The sequence below is a fragment of the Ascaphus truei genome, chromosome 3, assembly GCF_040206685.1.
Source record: "Ascaphus truei isolate aAscTru1 chromosome 3, aAscTru1.hap1, whole genome shotgun sequence".
NCBI classification, from domain to species: Eukaryota; Metazoa; Chordata; class Amphibia; order Anura; family Ascaphidae; genus Ascaphus; species Ascaphus truei.
This window is the reverse complement of record NC_134485.1, coordinates 245638075-245660286: the sequence shown is the minus strand read 5'-3', so window position 1 is coordinate 245660286 and position 22212 is coordinate 245638075. Positions and strand designations below refer to the sequence as shown.

The following is a 22212-nucleotide window of genomic DNA, read 5'->3' as shown; positions in this document are numbered from 1 at the left end:
TGGTCTACACATTACAGTATATAAACCTGGATGACTGACATTGAAGATTTGCTCATTAGACAGGTGCATATAAATGTCCCACCTTTCAATATATATATCAAATAGTCTATGGTCTGGTTCTTTTATCAATTTAATAAGCGACAATAGAAAACATCTTTCACAGCATAATTTTAGTTGGTTACATCATTCAGGCATATAGAATTTAGTTATAGAGTTTGCTTGCTTGTTCTTAGCTTGAATGTTAAATGATTCTAAATCTATACATTCAAATGCAATCTTTATACATTTCTCTTGTCTAAACATAGCAATCACCTGTTTTTCTCAGTCAGCCCAAAATGTTCTTAGTCAATCGTCACTGTTTAAACCAATGGTCATTCATTTAGCAATATGTACTAATTTAGAAGATCCTTCTTTGTTCCTTCACTAAGTAACATAGTTCCTTATCTTTTAAGACCCATCTCTATTGTATGGCCTTATTACTATTTAATTAAACTTTGAAGCCAAACTCTAGCAACTTACTGTAGCAGACATTAAACATATACCTGGCTGTATTCAGCTTATGTTTGCAGAGTCAGCTTATTATTTTCCAATATAATTTCTAACTTTATACTAAATTACTTATTTTAACTAGTTACATGGCGAATATATATAGATAGATAGATACAGTATAGATATATATATAAATATAGAGAATATGCATAATTAAAATTTAGGCTTAAAATCATCCTCTCTTCAGACATGCCCATGAGAAAAAATCTAAGAAAATTGTTCTCTGTATGTTGTGTTGAAATGAGGTAAACACATAGGGATTTAAAAAACAAGAAGTCTATTGAGGAACAGCAGGATTCGCCTTAAAATGAAGAAAAATATATATTTGTTTATTTTCTCGAAAGTAAACAGTTGAGTTTATTTCCCTCATTCATACCTTGAGTGTCTTGATACCGTAGTTCAGGCCTGCACAACTTGTACAGTGAGAAGGGCCGAACTGCTCCAAGGAAAAATGTTTGGGGCCGCACGGGTAAAATCATCATCATCATCATCCTCATATATCTACCCCAGCACCCTTCATCATCATCATCATCATCATCATCATCATCATCATCCTCATATATCTACCCAAGCACCCTTCATCATCATCCTCATATCTCCCCCAAAAACCCTCATCATCAACCTTTGTGAGACTCCCCATCGATCTCTCATACCCCCATCTCTCCCCCTCACCCATACACATAATACCCCCCCGCACACCAAACACATCCCACCCCCCCGCACCTCACATCACTCTCCCCCCTGCACCTCACATCTCTCTCCCCCCTGCACCTCACATCTCTCTCCCCCCCTGCACCTCACGTCTCTCTCCCCCCCTGCACCTCATGTCTCTCTCCCCCCCTGCACCTCACATCTCTCTCCCCCCCTGCACCTCACATCTCTCTCCCCCCCTGCACCTCACGTCTCTCGCCCCCCCTGCACCTCACGTCTCTCGCCACCCCTGCACCTCACGTCTCTCTCCCCCCCTGCACCTCACATCTCTCTCCCCCCCTGCACCTCACATCTCTCTCCCCCCCTGCACCTCACATCTCTCTCCCCCCTGCACCTCACATCTCTCTCCCCCCTGCACCTCACATCTCTCTCCTCCCCTGCACCTCACATCTCTCTCCCCCCCTGCACCTCACATCTCTCTCCCCTCCTGCACCTCACATCTCTCTCCCCCCTGCACCTTACATCTCTCCCCCCCTGCACCTCACATCTCTCTCCCCCCCTGCACCTCACATCTCTCTCCCCCCCCTGCACCTCACATCTCTCTCCCCCCTGCACCTCACATCTCTCCCCCCAACCCATTTCAGCAGCCCCCCAACCCATTTCAGCAGCCCCCCCAACCCATTTCAGCAGCCCCCCAACCCATTTCAGCAGCCCCTCCAACCCATTTCAGCAGCCCCCCCCAACCCATTTCAGCAGCCCCCCCAACCCATTTCAGCAGCCCCCCAGCCCATTTCAGCAGCCCCCCCAGCCCATTTCAGAAGCTCCCCCAACCCATTTCAGCAGCCCCCCCAACCCATTTCAGCAGTCCCCCCAACCCATTTCAGCAGCCCCCCAACCCATTTCAGCAGCCCCCCAGCCCATTTCAGTAGCCCCCCATCTCATTTTAGCAGCCCCCCAGCCCATTTCAGCAGCCCCCCCAACCCCTCATGGATGAACTACCCCCCCCCCCCCCCCCCCATGTTACCTGATGGCGGCGGCGGCGGCGGCGGCAGCAGCAGAGGTGGCGGCGGCGGCAACAGATGTCGGCAAGGAAAAGCGCAAGGGATGCGCGCTCTAGCAGTTCCGGGTCGCACTACAATGCTAGAGCGGGAGAGGGGGGGGGCACGCTGTCACACACTGCTGGAGCGGGAGAGGGAGGGAGGGAGCACGCTGTCACACACTGCTGGGAGCGCGCTCCTTCTTTCCCTACCAGGGAAGGGGGGGTGAAGTGGGGGGGGTTTGAGGGAGCTGTCGCGGGCCGCACAGGCTGTCCAGGTTGTGCAGGCCTGTCCCAGTTATGTATGTATTAGAATGGTCCCTTTGTCTCTGCCTCTTATCAATGTATCCTATGAGCATGTTATAAATTTGCTTTGTTTCCCATAATGGTTTTGCCAATGGGGCAGACGTGTTTAAAGATGTCCATCTGATCACAGAATTGTTCTTTATACCATATATACTGTACACCAATGTACCATTTTTATTGAGTGAGTATGTGTGTCCAAGTGCCTCTGTAAGTTTTGGCAAGGAAATCATGAATACTACTAATTCCCATGTAAAAATAAAAGTTGAGGATGTTTTAAGATTTGAATACAGGATCACTGTGAAAAATGTTCCAAGTTTTATTTGTGTATTCTGAAGTGATGAGAGAGTGGCAATAAATAATATAGACCATTTATAGCAGGCATGGTCAACTCCAGTCCTCAATGGCCACCAACAGGTCAGGTTTTCAGGATATACCTGCTTCAGTCAACGACTGAGCCACTGATTGAGCCACCTGTGCCAAAGCAGGGATAACCTGAAAACCTGACCTGTTTTGTGGCCCTTGAGGATTGGAGTTGGCCATCCCTGATTTATAGTCTGCCATTCATTTCAATAATGTGTTGGAACGCTGTTCCTTGTCAATCTGCGTAGTTCTTTGAGACGTTAACCTGTAATGTCACTCAAACCACGTCACGAACTTCACATTCGCTTTACATTGAATGCCGTAAAGCAGATATGATAATGAATTGGTGACAGCTAATTTGTATGCTGTGCTAAGCAATATTTTTTTTTCTTTGCATTTTATTTTTTTTTACTTTAAGATACCTCTTCTTGCACTCTCCCACACAGCTTTTATTTTTTCCATCTGATGCTCCGTTGAAGAGATATAAGCGTTTAACAATTGAAGTGCCTGGTATGTTAAAATGGAGCTCTTCCCCTAGCCCTGTGCAGTGTAAAAGTTACATTGGTAAAATACTAGAGATTAAGAAAATCATGGTTTTAAAACTTTTAAAAAAAAAGTAATATATGTCAACATTTATTATTATTTAAACTTGCTGGGGTGGGTTGCCACTTTGTTTTTTTTTACTCTCAACATCTTCCTCTTTGGTATCTAAACAAAGTTAAGAATGTATGCAGCTGGGGTTATTCCTTTTGGACTATGTTGGGGGGGGGGGGGATTTCCCCTAAATAATACAGTTTTTATCTTTCTTGTTCCAATAGGTTCTCAGTAAGGAAGAATACGCTTGTTGGTTGAAATTTCATTTGCAAGCTGAATCCTCATTAGAGAATCGTGAAGAACTACTGTTCCAATCTGCAGTTCGCCTGGAGACCAATCTGCACTTGCTTGGTGTGTATATTATATTTATCTTGCGTATTAATATAGCTCTAGCTTATTGCTTAAACTTATTGCTTATTAATTATTACTTTAGTCAATAATTAAACCTCAAAATGAATAACCTTTTAGTGTTGAGGAGTATCTTAATATAAGTAATATAGGATATTACAGCTCATTCGCTTTAAAGTGAAGTGTTTTGCCCGTTTTCCTTAATCAGTCAAACAATCTTAGGCTTTGTTAATTAATCCAGTTTGAGAATGTGTTTTCTTGGAACCATTACAACACAATGTAATGATTAACCCAGACTGGTAGATGTAATTATATTGAGATTCCCTAGATTCCTTTGCCCTGGATATTTTCTAGCAAATACCAGCAATGCTTGTTCTTAATTTGAATAGAAGAAAGTTTAATCACAATCACTGGTGGGTGGTTCTAATCATTGGCAGAATAAGCAATTACATTTGGCCGCAAGCAGTTCAATTGCTACTCCACTGATACGTTTTTATTTTCTTTGTCTGTATCATGCAAATAATTAAAAATATGTGTAATTCTGTTCAATGAAAATAAGAGTAACGTTCACATTTTCTACAGGTAGAAAACTATTGCTAAAAGCAAGTACAGAGAGAGAAAAGGGGATAGGTAAAATAAAGATAGGACAATGGGAAATTATACCAGGAAACATGGTCTAAAGGAAGCTGCAACGGTGTGTAATGTCTAGAAGGAAAGGTAAAAAAAACTTGTAGAATATATAAGATATAACAAAAGACAGAAAAGCCCAAAGCTACATCCAATATGACAAAAATACACAGTGAAATACCTATATATTCTCTTAAAAAGGGGCCATTTAGTTAAACCCTTTGGCCAAAGCATTATAAGCCTGCAAGCCACATCAATTCATGACCAAATTTGCAGGTCCTAACACTACCTGATTAAAATTCCCATTTACCTCTATAATAGGAGGGAGAATGGTCACATTGGATCTGTCCAAACCCAGCAACATGAAAAAGACCTGATAACTTGGAATGTGGGGAGGGGTGAGCTTAAACCCTGTGGGGGAGGGGCCACTAACCTCCAAACAGCTGAGACCAGCTGGAAAAGGTTAATAAACACACAGAATCCCAGCAAGCTCAAGAAACCCCGAAACATACCACATAATAAATATATATATATATATATATATATATATATATGTGTCAAAAGGAGTGCTGCTGGGTGTGGCCAAATGTATACAACAAAAAAAGAAAAGCCCAAAGGTATATCCAATATGACAAAAATACACAGTGAAATACCTATATATTCTCTTGAAAAATGGTCATTTAGTTAAACCCTTTTGCCAAAGCATCATAAGCCTGCAAGCCACAACAATGCATGACCACATTTTCAGGTCCTAACACTACCTGATTAAAATTCTCAGTTGCCTCTATATTAGGAGGGAGAATAATCACGTTGATCTGTCCAAACCCAGCAACATGAAAAAAACCTGCTAACTTGGAAAGTGGGGACGGGCGAGCTTAAAATATTTTAAGCTCGCCCCTCCCCACTTTACAAGTTAGCAGGGTTTTTTCATGTTGCTTGGTTTGGACAGATCCAATGTGATCAATCTGTCTCCTAATATAGAGGTAAATAAGAATTTTAATCAGGTAGTTTTAGGACCTGCAAATTTGGTCATGCCTTAATGTGGCTTGCAGAACATATAAGATGTAACAGGAAGGCAATATAGAGATTTGAGTAGGTGGATCTACAGTGTAACTGCGCTAGAAGACACATTAGAATAATGTGGTTGTAAGGTGTCTTATTGCAGAATACTGCTTCATAGATATGGCCCAATAAGCTTTGATATTGAATTTATGCTTTTTTTTTTTTTTAATAGGCAAAAGTGTGTGTGTGTGTGATCTTTTTATATGCATGAGAAACAACAGTTTAATTATAAATCAAATGTAACCCCAAGTCAACATGCTTAAAAGCATTATGGGCGGTGGTGCATTTCTGTTTTCAAAGATATTGAGTCTTCAGTGTCACATATACACAACACATACAGATGTAACAAGACTTACTGTCCTCAGCATCGCGGACAAACAAGCAAAGGTCCCCAGAGCCGGGGACAGTGTATTCCCCGATGGAGCTGCTGGGGCTCCCTGCTTATGAATGGGACACCCCGCAGCATTAATCCTTTGTTGCTACCACCGCCACAGTCACGTGATTGTGCATGTTAGCCTTGCTTCACCTGTATTGGCAACCTTTGCTTTATTCAAAATGTCATGTTAATGTTTTGATCTGTATTGGCAAAAGTCAAAGAAAAGGTGCACTCGCCATGAAACAGCTTCGGGCGCTCTGCAATCGCCCATCGGTGTGAACTAAAATGCAATAGTATATTCTCTTCAGCAGAGAAAGAAGTGACACTCATGAGGTCTTCTTCTAAATTAAAAAAAATGCAAATTTTTTGGGAAGAGATCAGCGTTTCGGTGCCCACCTGGGAACTTTGTCAGGAAATCTTGACAACGGTTCCAGTTGGGTACCGAAACGTCCATGTCTTCACAATAAATGTGCTTTATTTTTTTTTTTAAATTTACAAGGCCTTGGGAGTGCTACTTCTTTGTCTGCTGAAGAGAACAGTGTTTCAATGTATAAAAGTCAACAAACATGCCCTGTGAGTAAGTGGCATGCATTAATTACTTCTAGAACTCTCTTTCCATCAGTGTTTACCAATAGCTCTATGCAGGAACAATAGCATGAACACAACCCACTCGAAATAGAATTGCTAATATGCAAATATGCTGTGATGTCTAGTGCATATTTATCTTTATACCTGTTTGTCCTTTTCTACTAATTTACCTCTGATGTTGAAGCCCTATGGGGTAAGGATTCTATGTTCCCTAATATTTACTGTTATGCCAAATGTTCCCATGTAACTAATAGCAGTGATACATTTTATTGGTTAAATGTTTGTAATTGGTATCTTTATATATAAAAAAAAAAATATAATAAATTGGAATGTTTCCTTTATATTTTGATTTATAATGGGGCCTCATTCTTCTTTGCTAAACCTCAATAAAAAGGTAATCAGATATACTGTATGCACAAACCTTTGCTATCATAGAAAGGTAAGTGCTTTAAGAGGTCTCAGTCAAGCTGATTTAACTTGTAGATATCCTGGGGGTTCTGTACTTGTTCCACTACCTGTTTCCTTCTTTACGAATGACCGGTTATCAGTCTTGAAAACTGTATCTATGCATATGTATATACTGGTGACTATAATATATAGTCATAACTGAAATATTTGACCTAAAAAAAAGGCCTGCATTCATTTTTTATGATCCAAAGATGGATGACTTAAGCATTAGAGTTAAATATTTCTAAAAGTTGCCAAACCCTTCTCAATTTTATTTAGAACTAAGGCAAAAATATCAAGCCATTAAGCCTCCATGCTGACTCTATAACTCTATTCCATAAACTATTTCAAGTTCTTGTGTGTCTGGTTTGGCTCACCGTATCGGGTTCCAGTGTCTCTGGAAGTTTAAATGTCCCACGCCACGTCCTATGTAACCAGGACATTTAAACTGGCACTCCATACTGGGGCCTGTACCTCGGGAAACAGGGGGTCCCCAGACCTGAAATTAATGCGGTTCAGATCCAGAGACCCCCTGCTTCAATTCTATGTTACTAAAATAACAATAAATATATATATTCCATCCCTTGTGGCTAACTACTAAGGTAATAAAGGGGTTAAATAGCAGTACCCGGTTTGTTCGTGGTAGAGGGGGTGGGTAAAAGGTCGGTGGTTTGGCCTCCTAAGGGATGGGTTAACCCATCCCTTACAATCGCTAAGGTAATGGAGTTACCCCTCCCACGAGACCTAAGTTTAATTTACCCCTGACAGGATGAAGGTCATCCTCCTCCTCCTTTTCCGGGGCACCAACATTTACATTAATACGCTAGAGGAAGAGCAGTGGGATGAGATATTCCTGGCTACGGCCAAAAGCTCGATCTGTACGACATTAGGGGAGAACGCTTATAATGTGCTAATGAGATGGTACCGCACCCCGCTGAATTTATCCCAGGTTACTCCCCAATGTGTCTAAAACAATGTGGAGGGGAAGTAGATCTGTTACATATGCTGTAGTCCTGCTCTCGGGTGCTGCTCCTATGGGAACAAATTCGAGATTGGCTACAGAGGATTTTGGGCCTCACAATTCGACTGTATCCCTGGCTGTTTCTCCTTAACAGGCCAACAGAGGGGCTATCCAGAATACAGAGCAGATTAGTTGCTCATTTTGCAACTGCAACGAGGTTCAAGATTGCAGCATTATGGAAGCAGACAGAGGTTCCGTCTATCCCTACAATCAGAAATAGAATTTGGTACAGCAGAGACTGTGACTATTCTAACACAAACCAGTGGCAATCGCCAAAAAGACCTAGGTACACCCAGGTACATGCTGGGTACATGCCTTAAAGTTGCCTTAAACTAATTTCTGCATTGATTAATGGCCCATCAGATTAACAAACTGAATGGGACTGCCAGGGACCCCTGCTGTGTTAATCCTATGGGTCATTAGTCAATGCAGAAATGCCTTAAACTTGCCATAAACTAGCCAGGTTATACCCAGAATGTAACCGGGCTAGTTTAAGGCAAGCTTTAGAATAGTCGTGGTCTCGTCTGTATGTATGCCAGATGGAGAAGTTAACGAGTTTGGTTAACGACACTGGCCCATCATTTGTAAGAGTCTGGATGATATGGTTAGCACAAACCGACATTCCAGGGGTGAATAGTGCCACAATCTTGCTATAATTGTCTCCAAATGCGTTGTCCGCTGATGCCAGGAAGCATAATGAGATGAGAGGCGGGTGGGAGTTGGTCAAAGGAGAGGAGTTGGGTGCTCGGACCGCGCGAGGGAACCACCCTAAAGAAGCAGACCTGGAAACTGATGGTTAAATCGGGGAGGACAAGAGGAGGTAGAGGACAGATGGACACCAAGATATGTGTTTTTATTTTCTTTGTATTAAGTTAATTTGGTATTGTGTATGATTACCTGATGTACTGTCATTGCTCTGGATGTTCAAAACTTCAATAAAATATGAGTTACTGTAGAATAAAAAGAAAACACTAGCTATTGGCCAGTAACCCCTTAACTACCTTAGGGGGTAGTAACTGCTATGGTAATTATGGGGTTAAACTACCTCCACCCCTTATATCCCATCACAACATACACAAATGGGCAAAACTCCAAGAAGCCAAATAATAATTGAGCTTTTGCCCATTTGTGATGACTAAAAAAAATACACAATTAAATAAAATAAACATTACAATACATTATTAACAAAAACCCTATCCAAGAAACCCATTGATTGCCACTGTGGTTACCTATGCCCTCGACGGGGGCAGAGATGGCCACATTGGCAATCAATAGGCACCATTAAAAAAATAAATTTTAATAAACACATTACAATACAATTAAACTAAACAGTAGCCAAAAAATGCATTGATTGACACTGTGGTTATCAAGGGGGTCATAGATAGTGACCATCAATGGGCACCCTATAGTCAATCAAAGTGTTTCTTACCCTTGCCGGGATGAAGGCCCATCCTCCTTATCCAACTGCTGAGGGTCATTGCTTTGTGGGTCAATAGTTGTTAGTGCCTCAGTTGGATAAGAAGAATGAGCCTTCATCCCGGCATGGGTAAGAAACACTTTGATTGACTGTAGGTGCCCATTAAATTGTCACTGGCGCTATCTATGCCCCCATTGAGGGCATAGATAACGACAGTAACAATCACTGCATTTTTTGGCTACTGTTTATTTTTATTGTATTGTAATGTGTTGTTTATTTAAATGTCTTTTTTTATGGTGCCCATTGATTGCTAATGTGTTTATCTATGCCCCCGTTGTGGGCATAGGTGACCACAATGGCAATCAATGGGTTTCTTGGCTAGTGTTTTTTCTAGTAATGTATTGTAATGTTTATTTTATTGTGTATTTTTATTTTTAGGCATCACAAATGTGCAAAAGCGCCATTAGCCATATTTGGCTACTAGAGCTTTTGCACATTTGTGTGTTGTGATAGGGTTAGAGGGGTTGGGGATGGGGGGTAGTTGACCGGGGGTGGGTGGTTAGGCCTCCAGGGTGGGTAGGAGGTGGGGATTAAATGATTAGTGTATTTTTTTTTATAATGTAATTTGTGTTGTATTTTAGTTTATTGCAATGGACTGTATATTTGAATGGGCAAAAGTGTTATTAGCCATATTTGGCTAATAGGGCTTTTGCCCATTACTGTGTGTAGTGTTGGGGTTAGAGGGTGTGGGTGAAGGTGGTAGTTGCCCTGGGGTGAGTACTTATGCCTTGGGTATTGGGAGGGGTTAACCCGATTATTACCTTAGCGGTGGTAACCGCTATTATAATGAAGGGTTTAATCCCTGCCGCAACTCTCCTGGTAGGCCTAACCACCCACCCTGGGGTAACTACAAGCTTCACCCACTCTACCACCAACAAACCAGGCACTGGTATTTAACCCTTGCATTACCTTAGCAGTTAGCCAATAAGATAATGAAGCTCGGTTGTAAATTTATTTTTACTACATAGGATTGAAGCAGGAGTCTCTGGAGCTGAAAGTAATGCAGGTCAGCTCTGGAGATCCTCGGCTTCAATCCTATGTAGTAAAAATAAATGGTACTACTTCATATGCACACCACAAACCCAATCTTGCCACCCTTTAGGTGTCAGAAACAAAATATGCGGGTTTAAGCATATTGTGCATATAATGTGCATATCGAAGCTTCCTGAACAGCAGTTGCTGGCAAAAAAAAATTGAGTTTGGGCATTTTTTGAGCCACCGCACAGCTTGTCAGGGCCAGAGTGCTAATGCTTGTTAAGAAAAACTTTTCCACGTGATTTTTACATGTTATCTCAAGAGCTAAACATGCAAAATCTCTTGGAAAGTCACAGGACAAGCGTTAAGTCACTCATCCAAACTACCTGAATAGGCTTCACTGTCTATCAGATGGTAACATCAGTCAACTGTGTTTAGAACTGCCCTCAGATACAGCTCCATAAACTGGATACTTTGTACAATTCTGCATGTCTGTTCGTCCTTTTATGTGGCTGCTGGACCCTTTGTAATTTGCTCTTTCCCAGTGCCGGGGAAAAAAATCTTCACTAGCACAGATTAATGGCTTTACAGCATGTTGAATAAGGGCGTATAACACTCATTATTGCAACATGTTCACTGAACAGAGATGAGAACCCTTTTTGTTTAATCTCAAGACTCTTCCAAGCAAAGCTACCCATTTACGGTACCGGAGCAAATTAGTCTTTCCCCCACAGCCAAGTAATTACCTCCAAAGTCCACTAGCCATCTTATTATTTTCAATAAAGTCGCTTCACCATATTCTCTACCAAGTCCTTCAGTTCTGGAATCGTTTGCCTGGCTGTCAGGCCCCTGTCAATTACATAACATTAAAGACTGCAACTGTGACCTTCTTTAGCCATATCTGTGATTGCTTATTCTGTTTAGTACAGTAGATGGTCGTTTAAAATCTAGAGTATGACATCAAACCCAGGGCGTTTTGAAAATTAAACCTATCTCAACTATATTTTAAACATAAATAAAATGATGCGAGGCTAAGAAAAGTGCTAAAAAGTGTTAAAAGTGCTTTAAAAAAAGGTTCAGAAATGATATAAAAATAATTACACTTCTTTTTAAAGACGTTGATCACACACTAAAACTATAAAACATAGGCTATTAGCTCAGTTTGTTCCAACATTGGACTGCATCTGTAAAATGCCTGTTTTTCTAATGCAATGTGATACCTATCTATACAGTATATATATTTTTTTTTTTAAAGCATTGTATGTCCCTGTGTCTAGGGGCAATCACATTGGACCTTTGGCCTGTCACTCAGCCTCTGGCCAATCAGATTGCTCCGTGGCCCAGCCCCGCCCCCGCACGCCTCTCATTGGCTGGCTTGTTTAGCTGGGGGGGGGGGGGTGGGACACACGCACAACCACCCGGCCACTCTCCTCTTCACCCCGCGGCCTGGCCCGCTGGATCCCCCCACCATCACCCACAGCTCACCTTCCGGCGGCTCCACCCCCCCTTCATCACTTCCCCGCTACCTCCCTCTGCTTGGCCGGGAGGGGGTTGAGCTGCTGCTGCTCCCGCTGCTCCCATCACCTCACAACCCTCAGGGGCGACGCCGCAGCCGCACCACCCTCTCCCGCCTCCTTCCCTCCCTCCTCACAGCCTGCAACATTCCCACTCACTGGTGCTCCCTTCACCTCACAGACCTCAGGGGTGCCACAGCCGCACCACCCTCTCCCGCCTCCTTACTGCCCTCGGGCCCACCTGAAACATTAGCACACTTACCCTCCTGTTACCCCACTGCACCCTCCTACCGCCTCCCTCATGGTTGACGCCGAGCACCATTACCTCGGCGTGCACTTCACCCTCACTGCGCCCTTAACATGCCGGCGGGGGAAGCAGAGCAGTGGCGGACGCAGTGGGGCTGACTGTCCCCTGGGGCGGCCGGTGCCCCCCCCCCCACGTCCTCCTACATACCCTGCCGCCTCTGCGTAAGGTGGGGGGGATACCGCTCGCTATCTTCATGCCGCCTGAGGTGTGGGGGATGCCGGGACGCTAGCTATTTGCATGCCGCTGCCACGTGAGGTATGGAGGGTGCGGGGGGGATGCCGGGCTGCCCTCTAGCTTCATGCCGTCGCGTGCGGTATGGGGGGGGAAATGTCACCCAGTCACTAACTCACTCACCCACCCAGTCACTCACCCACCCAGTCACTCACCCACCCAGTCACTCACTCACCCAGTCACTAACTCACCCACCCAGTCACTAACTCACTCACCCACCCAGTCACTAACTCACTCACCCAGTCACTAACTCACGCACTCACCCAGTCACCCACCCACTCACTCACTTACCCAGTCACTAACTATCTCACCCACCCAGTCACTAACTCACTCACCTACCCAGTCACTCACCCACCCAGTCACTAACTCACTCACCCACTCACCCACCCAGTCACTAACTCACTCACCCACCCAGTCACTAACTCACCCACCCAGTCACTAACTCACTCACCCACCCAGTCACTAACTCACCCACCACGTAACTAACTCACCCACCCAGTCACTCACCCACCCAGTCACTCACCCACCCAGTCACTCACTCACCCAGTCACTAACTCACCCACCCAGTCACTAACTCACTCACCCACCCAGTCACTAACTCACTCACCCAGTCACTAACTCACGCACTCACCCAGTCACCCACCCACTCACTCACTTACCCAGTCACTAACTATCTCACCCACCCAGTCACTAACTCACTCACCTACCCAGTCACTCACCCACCCAGTCACTAACTCACCCACCCATTCACCCACCTGCCCACTAACTCACTCACCCACCCAGTCAGTAACTCACTCACCCACCCAGTCACTAACTCACTCACCCACCCAGTCACTAACTCACCCACCCAGTCACTAACTCACCCACCCAGTCACTCACCCACCCAGTCACTCACCCACCCAGTCACTCACCCACCCAGTAACTAACTCACTCACCCACCCAGTCACTAACTCACTCACCCACCCAGTCACTAACTCACCCACCCAGTCACTAACTCACTCACCCACCAAGTCACTAACTCACTCACCCACCCAGTCACTCACCCACCCAGTCACTAACTCGCCCGCCCAGTCGCTCGCTCGCCCGCCCAGTCACTAACTCGCCCGCCCAGTCACTCACTCGCCCGCCCAGTCACTCGCCCGCCCACTCACTCACCCACCTGCCCAGTCACTCACTCGCCCGTCCAGTCACTCACTTGCCCGCCCAGTCACTCGCCCGCCCGCCCAGTCACTCGCCCGCCCACCCAGTCACTAACTCGCCCGCCCGCCCAGTCACTCAGTCGCCCACCCGCCCAGTCACTCAGTCGCCCGCCCAGTCACTCAGTCGCCCGCCCGCCCAGTCACTCGCCCGCCCGCCCAGTCACTCGCCCGCCCAGTCACTCACTCGCCCGCCCAGTCACTCACTCGCCCGCCCAGTCACTCACTCACTCGCCCAGTCACTAACTCACCCACCCACAGAGAGAGGGCAATGGGGAGTGGAGATAGGGGGTGAGTGGAGAGAGAGGGGGAGCGGGACCATTCAACGCCGGGTATATCAGCTAGTACTGTATATAGTTGAAGGATAGATAAACATAAATGATAATAACGTTGTTTACTAAACCAGGTGCTACTGGCATTGAAGACCGTTTACAAGATGGAGTCCCAGAAACGATCACTAGGTTACGCAAAGCTGGACTGCAGATTTGGGTTCTGACTGGAGACAAGCAAGAAACCGCTGTAAATATTGGCTATTCCTGCAAACTTCTGGATCACGATGATGATATCATTACTTTAAATGCTGAATCTCTGGTAATCATTGTTTGTTTCCTGCATAGTTTGTACTTACAGTTACATTCTTCTAGAATAAATTTTAAAAAACTATCCCAGACTTTAATTACTAGTAATTTTTGTGTAAATTACAAATCCCAGTTTGTCCTTTCTTTTCTAGCAAGTAGTATGAGACACAAGCACCCAATGTCATTTGTAGTGACAGGCATTTTGTTGGTTGAACAAGTGTTTAATTTAAATCATTTGTTCATTCATGTCGAAGCATGTAGGATGTGAGTGCAGTTTGGAAGGCTTAGACAGTGGTAGCAGGAGGTACGTGAACTTGTTTTCCAGCCGCATTTCTTCCACCATATTCAATAAGCCCTGAAATTACACATCGCAGCATAATGGGCCAAAATCTGCCATGCATGCCAATGGGAGTTTCCGTGCAATCACTATGCAATTGTCTGCTTTGGAGCATACAGGCATACCCCGCATTAACGTACACAATGGGACCGGAGCATGTATGTAAAGCGAAAATGTACTTAACGTGAAGCACTCCCGTTTTCCCACTTATCGATGCATGTACTGTACTGCAATCGCCATACACGTGCATAACTGATGTAAATAACACATGTGTAATAGGCTCTATAGGCTCCCCGCTTGCGCACAGCTTGGGTACAGGTAGGGAGCTGGTATTGCTGTTCAGGAAGTGCTGACAAGCGCATGCGTGAACTGCCGTTTGCCTATTGAGCGAGATGTACTTACTCGCGAGTGTACTTAAAGTGAGTGTCCTTAAACCGGGGTATGCCTGTATTGACTTACTCCCTTAGTGTCACTGGGGCAGTCAGTCTGACTTGATGTGGAAGAGGCTCAAAAAACATTAAGAATTGCTCCAGAATGTAACATTTAACAGAGGAACGTGACAGGTGGAGTATCTTCGAAACAATCTACCTACATAGTAAATGTTGTGAAAACAGTAATCTAACATATTACATTTGGATTTTATATACAAATTATTTCACAGTTATTGGGAACACTGTAAACGGGGGAAAAAAATACACAAATTTCTGCTTTAACTTTACCTGAACTGTGAGGTCCTCCGGAGCCCATCCGTGGTCCCCCGACCTCGGTAAAAATGAAAGAAATGTTTTCTTTATAAATAAAGAAAGCTACAAACATGGCCCCCGGGGCTATGATTAGAAACTCGTTGATGAGCCCGAGGTAAAAATCCGGGCAAAACGATCCTAGAGGTAAGGAAAGAGTGCTACTAATGTCAGGGAGGGAGGCAAGGAGGGGCGCAGCTATCCCGCTTACCCTGGCAGCTCTGTCTTCTTTAAAGCATCTACATCGTAAACTGCAAGTCACCAGCTGTCCGCGAAACGTCAATGACTCTCATAACTGATAGCAATAACGGGGTCAATAAAAAATTCAATATAATTTCTGTTTATTATTATCATTTTAATATATTGCCCAAGTCTACAAAAGGGTATAATTGTAAACATTAGGTTACAGCAAAAAAAATAAAAATCTTCCCAATGACCCTTTTATAATGTTAGTGTTTTATAAGCCTAAAAGGATTGGAGTCCTTTATTAATTATAGATCGTAATAACTCAAAAGTTCCTTTAAGGAGACGGGAATCCATAGCTATGTGAGCGCATTGTCCTACAAATATCATTGTTAAGGTTACCTCACCAAATGCTCAGTAGACCAGGAAAGGGAAGTTTGAGTCAGAGCTTAACTTTTTTTTTTATTAACTTTTTATAAGAGAATGGATCAAGAGTAGCATAGACATGCTAGGTGCTGGAGAGCTTAGTTTTCATACACATCTGTGATAATTGTAGCAATTTAACATCTAACATAACAATGGGGTATTCTGTTAAATGATCCCACTGGCCAGTTGGGAAGCTAGAGGGCTGAAGTTGTAGTCTCATCAATCACCAATAAAAGCTCATTTGCTTGTTAATTAATTACTGATCTTATTATCTGCCACCTCAACAATTTCCAGTCCAAGAGCTCAAAGGAGTAAATGCTGAATAATTGAAAATGGTGATGTACAGTATGTTGCATTTGCTTAAAGATCAAGCATAGAAATTGCAAATTTACTTCTTAGCGTTGAGAGTTGGGGGAGTGCCCATTACTGGCAATTCGTTCAAGAAGCGGTTTAAAGTTGTGCTGACTATGTCTAGTAACTTTTACAGTAGCTGCTTGAGAAACCTACAGTGAGCAAACCTTTTGATGATATTTTCCCTTTCATAATATTACACTAAAGCAAAGAGCTGGGATAATTTAGCTAGGAATAAAGAAGGATGTGTGCAGTGTAGAAACATATTTGTGTTTCTTTTGGATCATGTTGGTAGCCAACCTCACAAAAAAAAAATATGTATATATGTATATATAATTTTTTTTATTATTATTATTATTTTTGGGATACCTCAGTCCTTGCAAGCTTTACATATTTTAGCATATTCAAAGTTCACTTTATAGTGCCCTCCTGGTCATGGCAGATGCCCAAAGAAACGCTGTTTAAAACTTAATATATGCCATTTTTAAACCTTCCTGAGCATTACAACGTTTTTCACAGTCGCAGCAACAGATACACATGACCTTTTGCAGTAAGTCCCTTAGAAATTATATAGAGCCTTTACGCAGAAGTGTAAATCATGTTATTTTTGTCTTAACAGCTAAGTTGCACCGACCGCACTTTTGTCTAAAGTGTCATAAGGGAATTTACAGGAAAGACATTGACGCAGCTTCAAAGACACACAATAAATAAGATACTCTGCAAATGATATTTAAAAAAGCGTTTTCAAATCTTACTTTGATAAATGGTGTGTTATTATTTTTCACCACAAACGGGGCACACTTTAAATCATTAAAAGGCCCATTTATTGTTATAAGAACTATATATTGAAACCTAAATAGTTCGAAAAGCACTTTTTTGTGTATTTGCATAGTATGGGACATTTAAAAAAAATCTCTTTCATAAACAAAATTTATAAAAAAAAACAAAAAAACATTTTGCATCTTCTACCTAAAAAAGAAGAGCTTTATAAAAAACAAAATTGAGGTCCAGTCAATTACCTGCTGATACCAATACCTTCCCTAAAACGTTATCCACATAAATACCGACAGAGAAATGTCAATGTTTCATAGTTCTAGTTCTAATAAGCATCGACTTTTACGTGGTCATTTTTAGACCCGTAGATCACTATATTAAAGCTAATAAGAACTTTGCCTCATAAAAGAGATGCTGATTCGCTAAATATCTGCATACATCATGATGACATATGAAACCACAGCTTGCACTGCCGTGTATATTGTGTTTATTCTCGAAGTACCAGATTTGGCGTTCTTGAAGTGTGTTGATGTGTGTGTGACACCATTACAGTAAGTTATTTTTCTGGTTGGTAAAAAGAAATATGCCTCCCACATACAAACTGCTTTAAAAATCTTGGATTTTAGCACAAACAAACATATGCAATAGGAAGGATATTTTCTAGAAAGTAATATATTGTGCAATATTGGACCAGACCTGATTGTCATTTCCTTGTCTTTTCAGGACGCATGTGATGCTTTGCTTGAGCAGTGTTTGCACTATGTAGAATCCAAGTGTTCAACTGACTCAAAGGATAAAGCTGCTGAGAATGTTGACATTGGTTTTGCCCAAAGCAATCCTCAGTGGTCTTCAACCTCAAAGCGACCAAGCCTGGGTCTCGTGATTGATGGGAAAACATTAGCTTATGCACTAGACATGAGGCAGGCAGACAAATTTATTTCACTTGCTAGGCAGTGTCGCTCTGTCCTCTGCTGTCGATCGACCCCACTTCAAAAGAGCATGGTGGTAAAGCTTGTTCGAGACAAACTAAAAGCTATGACATTAGCAATTGGTAAGTATACCATTTTTCTGGTTTTCTATATGGAAAATTTCTACTGCCATTTATGTTACTGTTTTTAATTAATCATGGGTGCGATGTAGCTGCACTGTTTCAACACATCATGCTTCACAACTCATCTAGTTAACATTAGCACAGCAGTTCAATGAAGGGAAAATGTACACCGCCTATTTTAATACGTCCTTTTTTTTAATTTTGGTTCATCTGAAAAGTTATGAACCTGCAGATTTGTAAACCTTCAGTAAGTGATTAAGAATCTGAGTTGTACTCTTACCACTTTGCAATACCTAATTCTGCAAAGGTTGGTGGCCTTATTCTAATGTATGTTATGTAAGTTACTGAAATCCTCATTTACAACAATTTAATCAGGTTAGGTTCACTTTCCTTGAAAATTAATAAGAAGGTAGGTTTGTTGAAGGTGACAAGAAGTCTATACAGTTAAAACATTCATAACAAATGAATTATGCACATGAATTGTAAATTAGTACTACAGTGGATAAACAAAGAATGCATTGCAGGCTCTGCAATACCTAAACTAAACATAGGTATGTGATGTGCTCTCTTCTGATTAATTGTACTTAAACATTAATTTCTCTACATATCAAATATTGTCTGCAAAAAATACTTACAGACAATAAGGTAATATACAGCAGCTGTTTTACAAATAGGGTAATATACTGCACATCATTCTTTCACATATGGGATCCAAGTTACAGCAGCATTTTATACTTAATGATATTTTTAACCTTATTGCAGTGTAAGAAGAGTTGGGAATTTGTTTTTATATTTCCAACAAATGGTGCAGAGTGGGTTTCTAAAAGGAAATGTGTTCGTAGGTGATGGAACCAACGATGTCAGCATGATACAAGTGGCAGATGTTGGAGTTGGGATCTCTGGTCAGGAAGGAATGCAGGTAAATATTCACTTGGACAGACACCCTTTATAACCAACAGTTGTACTGCTCTTACCTCTGATGGTATGGAGACTAACGTACTATTTTTGTACCTGAAATTTGGAAGATGGAGATACAGTATGAGTGGTCATTAGATGGCTAAACCCAATTGGGATCATTTATAATAAACAATCAATTAATTTAGCAGCTAAACCCTAATTTATTATCCACATTAGAATTACACAAGATTGTCATTGTGCATAATAAAACGTGCAGGACAAAGCTGTGTTTTTATAAGCCTTTATTACCCAGGAGCGAAAAAAAGCACTTAGAGACATACATTGAATATAAAAGCTGGGGACAAAAATGACAACTGCTGACTATTCAAATCAAAGTCCTCATCACACGTGGCAGCGAAAAACCATTATTCCGTCTGGTGTATATTTTTTAAAAACATATGTATTTACCTATTCTTAAAATATTTTGTACATATGAAGGAAATTGCATTTACATGCAGCTCAGATTTAGTTTTTCCCTCACTGTTTAATGTGTTCTTTCACAACTTCCTGGCGGGGTAATGTTATCCAGTAAATGCATTTATGGAATAAGAATTGGGTCAATACTGACAGCTAATTGTGCTTAGTGTACTTGTCCCCACTATAAAACCAATATTAAAACGACCCATGCATTACGCTTTCTGTTGCTAGGAGGAGGCTTATCTTTTTTTTTTTTTAAACAATCCTTTGTTGTAGATTGACATACTGTATACATTGAAACAAAGCATTATATAAAGACAAAAAAAACGTTTACATCATATACATGGAAAGCCATACAATATTTTGACTCCATTTCTTTAGATTATCAGATCTGTGTGAGGCCTGGCTTCTTGCATATTTTCTCGTATTTTCTCTTTATAGAAGATTACAAAATAAAAAGGTAAACAAAATAAGCCAACCCAAACAGCGATCACATCTGATCAAATTAAACATACTAACAGTTAAATAAAAAATGTAACAGAACAATGACGGCCTTTAAGGGGTTCTACAGACTAGGGTAGGAACAAGAATGTATATTAGCCCAAGCAGACAAACATGGATAGAACACTAATACTGTACCAGCATTAACCCAAATCCTGAGCAGCCGTAGTTTGAATTTGTACAAATATTGTAAATTAAAACTCTATACAGCCTCCCTCTAGATAGTTCTTTAGCACCCTTGACCCAGAACCTTGTATTTGTCCATCACTTTCTGTGAATTCGATCCATCTGTGGATTAATTCTTGTCTGTCTGCACATTTTCATAGTATACTTTCCATCTAAATATAGCTACTGTATTCATCTATTTGTTTTGGTTGTCAGTTGGGAAATGGAGCAGGTGCTGGGTCTAATCCAGCAGTCCATATCTCTCTATTTAGTCGTGTGAGTCTCTTTTTCTTAGTAATAGTGGTAACATCATTAATAAATAGTACATTCTTGGAATACCTATAATTTTTAAAAGACCTGTACGTCCAAGAATGCTTACTGGCAAAGCTTTCCAAATACTGAGATTTTTGCATAATTTGGCCATACCAGCCAAATAATATCATAAAACTTTTTTAGATTTACGGGATCAAGATTCCCAGGTATTTTATACTGCTAGCTGCTATTATAAAAGGGCATTAATCTTGCCATACTGGTATTTTGAGTAATCCTATGTTCAAGGCTTTTGATTTTGTAATATTTATTTTATAGCTTGAAAATAAACCAAAAATATCCAAAATATCCAGAAAAACAGGAAAGTCAATTTCATGTCTGTTAATGAACAATAAGGTGTCGTCCGCATACATGGCAATCTTAATTTCTGTTTTCCCTATCATAATCCCTCCAAATTTATGACAGTTCCTCAAATAGATAGCCGGGGGTTCTAGGGCGATAGCAAATAGTAGAGGAGATAGCGTGCAACCCTGTCTAGTCCCTCTCTTTAAATCCCCTTAATAGCACTCTCAAATTCGCCCACAATCCCACATTTCTGCAACACAGTATATAAATGACACCATATCAAAGGCCTTCAAAGCATCCAAACTGAGAAGACATGGGGACACTTCAGTCATGGTATTTTGTACCTGTTGGATCACATCTAGCACTTTCCTAATATTTGAAGTAGGATTTCTGCCCCATATGAACCCCGTTTGGTCTGGGGATATTACAGATGGTAAATGGACCTTTAATCTTTCAGCCAAAACTGTTGCATATAATTTATAATCAATATTTAATAACGAAAATGGTCTATATGAGACCACATAATCTGGGCTTCCGCCCGCCTTGTGAATTACTTTGATACCTGCCTCGTAAAGCTACTAGGAGATTCGTCACCATTTAATAAACGGTTAAATAGTCTCATTAAAGGGTCTACCACATTCTCGTCCTGTGTCTTACAGAATTCAGCTGCAAAAACATCTGGCCCTGGAGCTTTTAAAAATTTTAAGGCATTGATTGCCTTTTGAACCTCAGTTTCCTGGATTGGATTGTTCAAATCTGCACGTGCTTGATCTGAAATTTTTGCAGGCAACATTTTACTCCAAAATGTCTCATTATTTTGGGAAGAAATACTTTTTGGGGAATAAAGATCCTTATAAAAAAATCTCAAATCGTTTGGCTATATCCTCGGGTGAGGTGCAAACTTCCTTCCCCTGAGTTTCAATCTTTTATTGAATGTATGAGATTCTGAGACCATATTTAGAAAGTTTCAATTTAAAATAACTGAGGTTGGCTTCTTCTCTTTCCTGGGCTATTAACTCAAATTCCTCCTTTTTTTTTTAAATATAAATGATTGTTTATGGGCAGGTGAGGGAATTGTTTTGTATTCATTTAATGCTTTAGTTAGGTTTTCATTTGCTAGTATAAATTTCTTGTTAAGTGTTCCATTGTGTCTTATGGAGAAGCCAATGATTTCACCCCTCATCACCGCTTTCCCTGCTTCCCAAAACAAGGATGGGTTGTCTATGTTGTTTATTGGTGTCAGCATAGACCTTCCGGATGATTGTTTTTAATACTTCTAACACCAACCGTCCAGCTCCTTTCAAGAGAAATAAACGCACTCTGCCCAAAAGTAATAAAAGTGTATTTATTTTTGAATACCTCAAAATGAAGTAAAACATGAAAGTCCTTTTATAGTTGTAGAAATGGAATATGCAGCAAATTGAATTAACCTCTCCTTGCACTTCATTATAT

General features: G+C 41.6%; 1 protein-coding gene across 2 annotated transcripts in view; it reads left to right on the top strand.

The window, feature by feature from the left end:
• The window catches only part of ATP10A (ATPase phospholipid transporting 10A (putative)), a 214056-nt gene that overhangs the window by 164498 nt on the left and 27346 nt on the right, over positions 1–22212 (top strand). For both annotated transcript variants that reach the window (XM_075590558.1, XM_075590559.1), the window contains exons 12-15: positions 3721–3847; positions 14072–14256; positions 17778–18105; positions 18948–19024. In XM_075590558.1, the coding sequence (XP_075446673.1) occupies positions 3721–3847; positions 14072–14256; positions 17778–18105; positions 18948–19024 (717 nt within the window). The remainder of the gene's footprint in view (positions 1–3720; positions 3848–14071; positions 14257–17777; positions 18106–18947; positions 19025–22212) is intronic.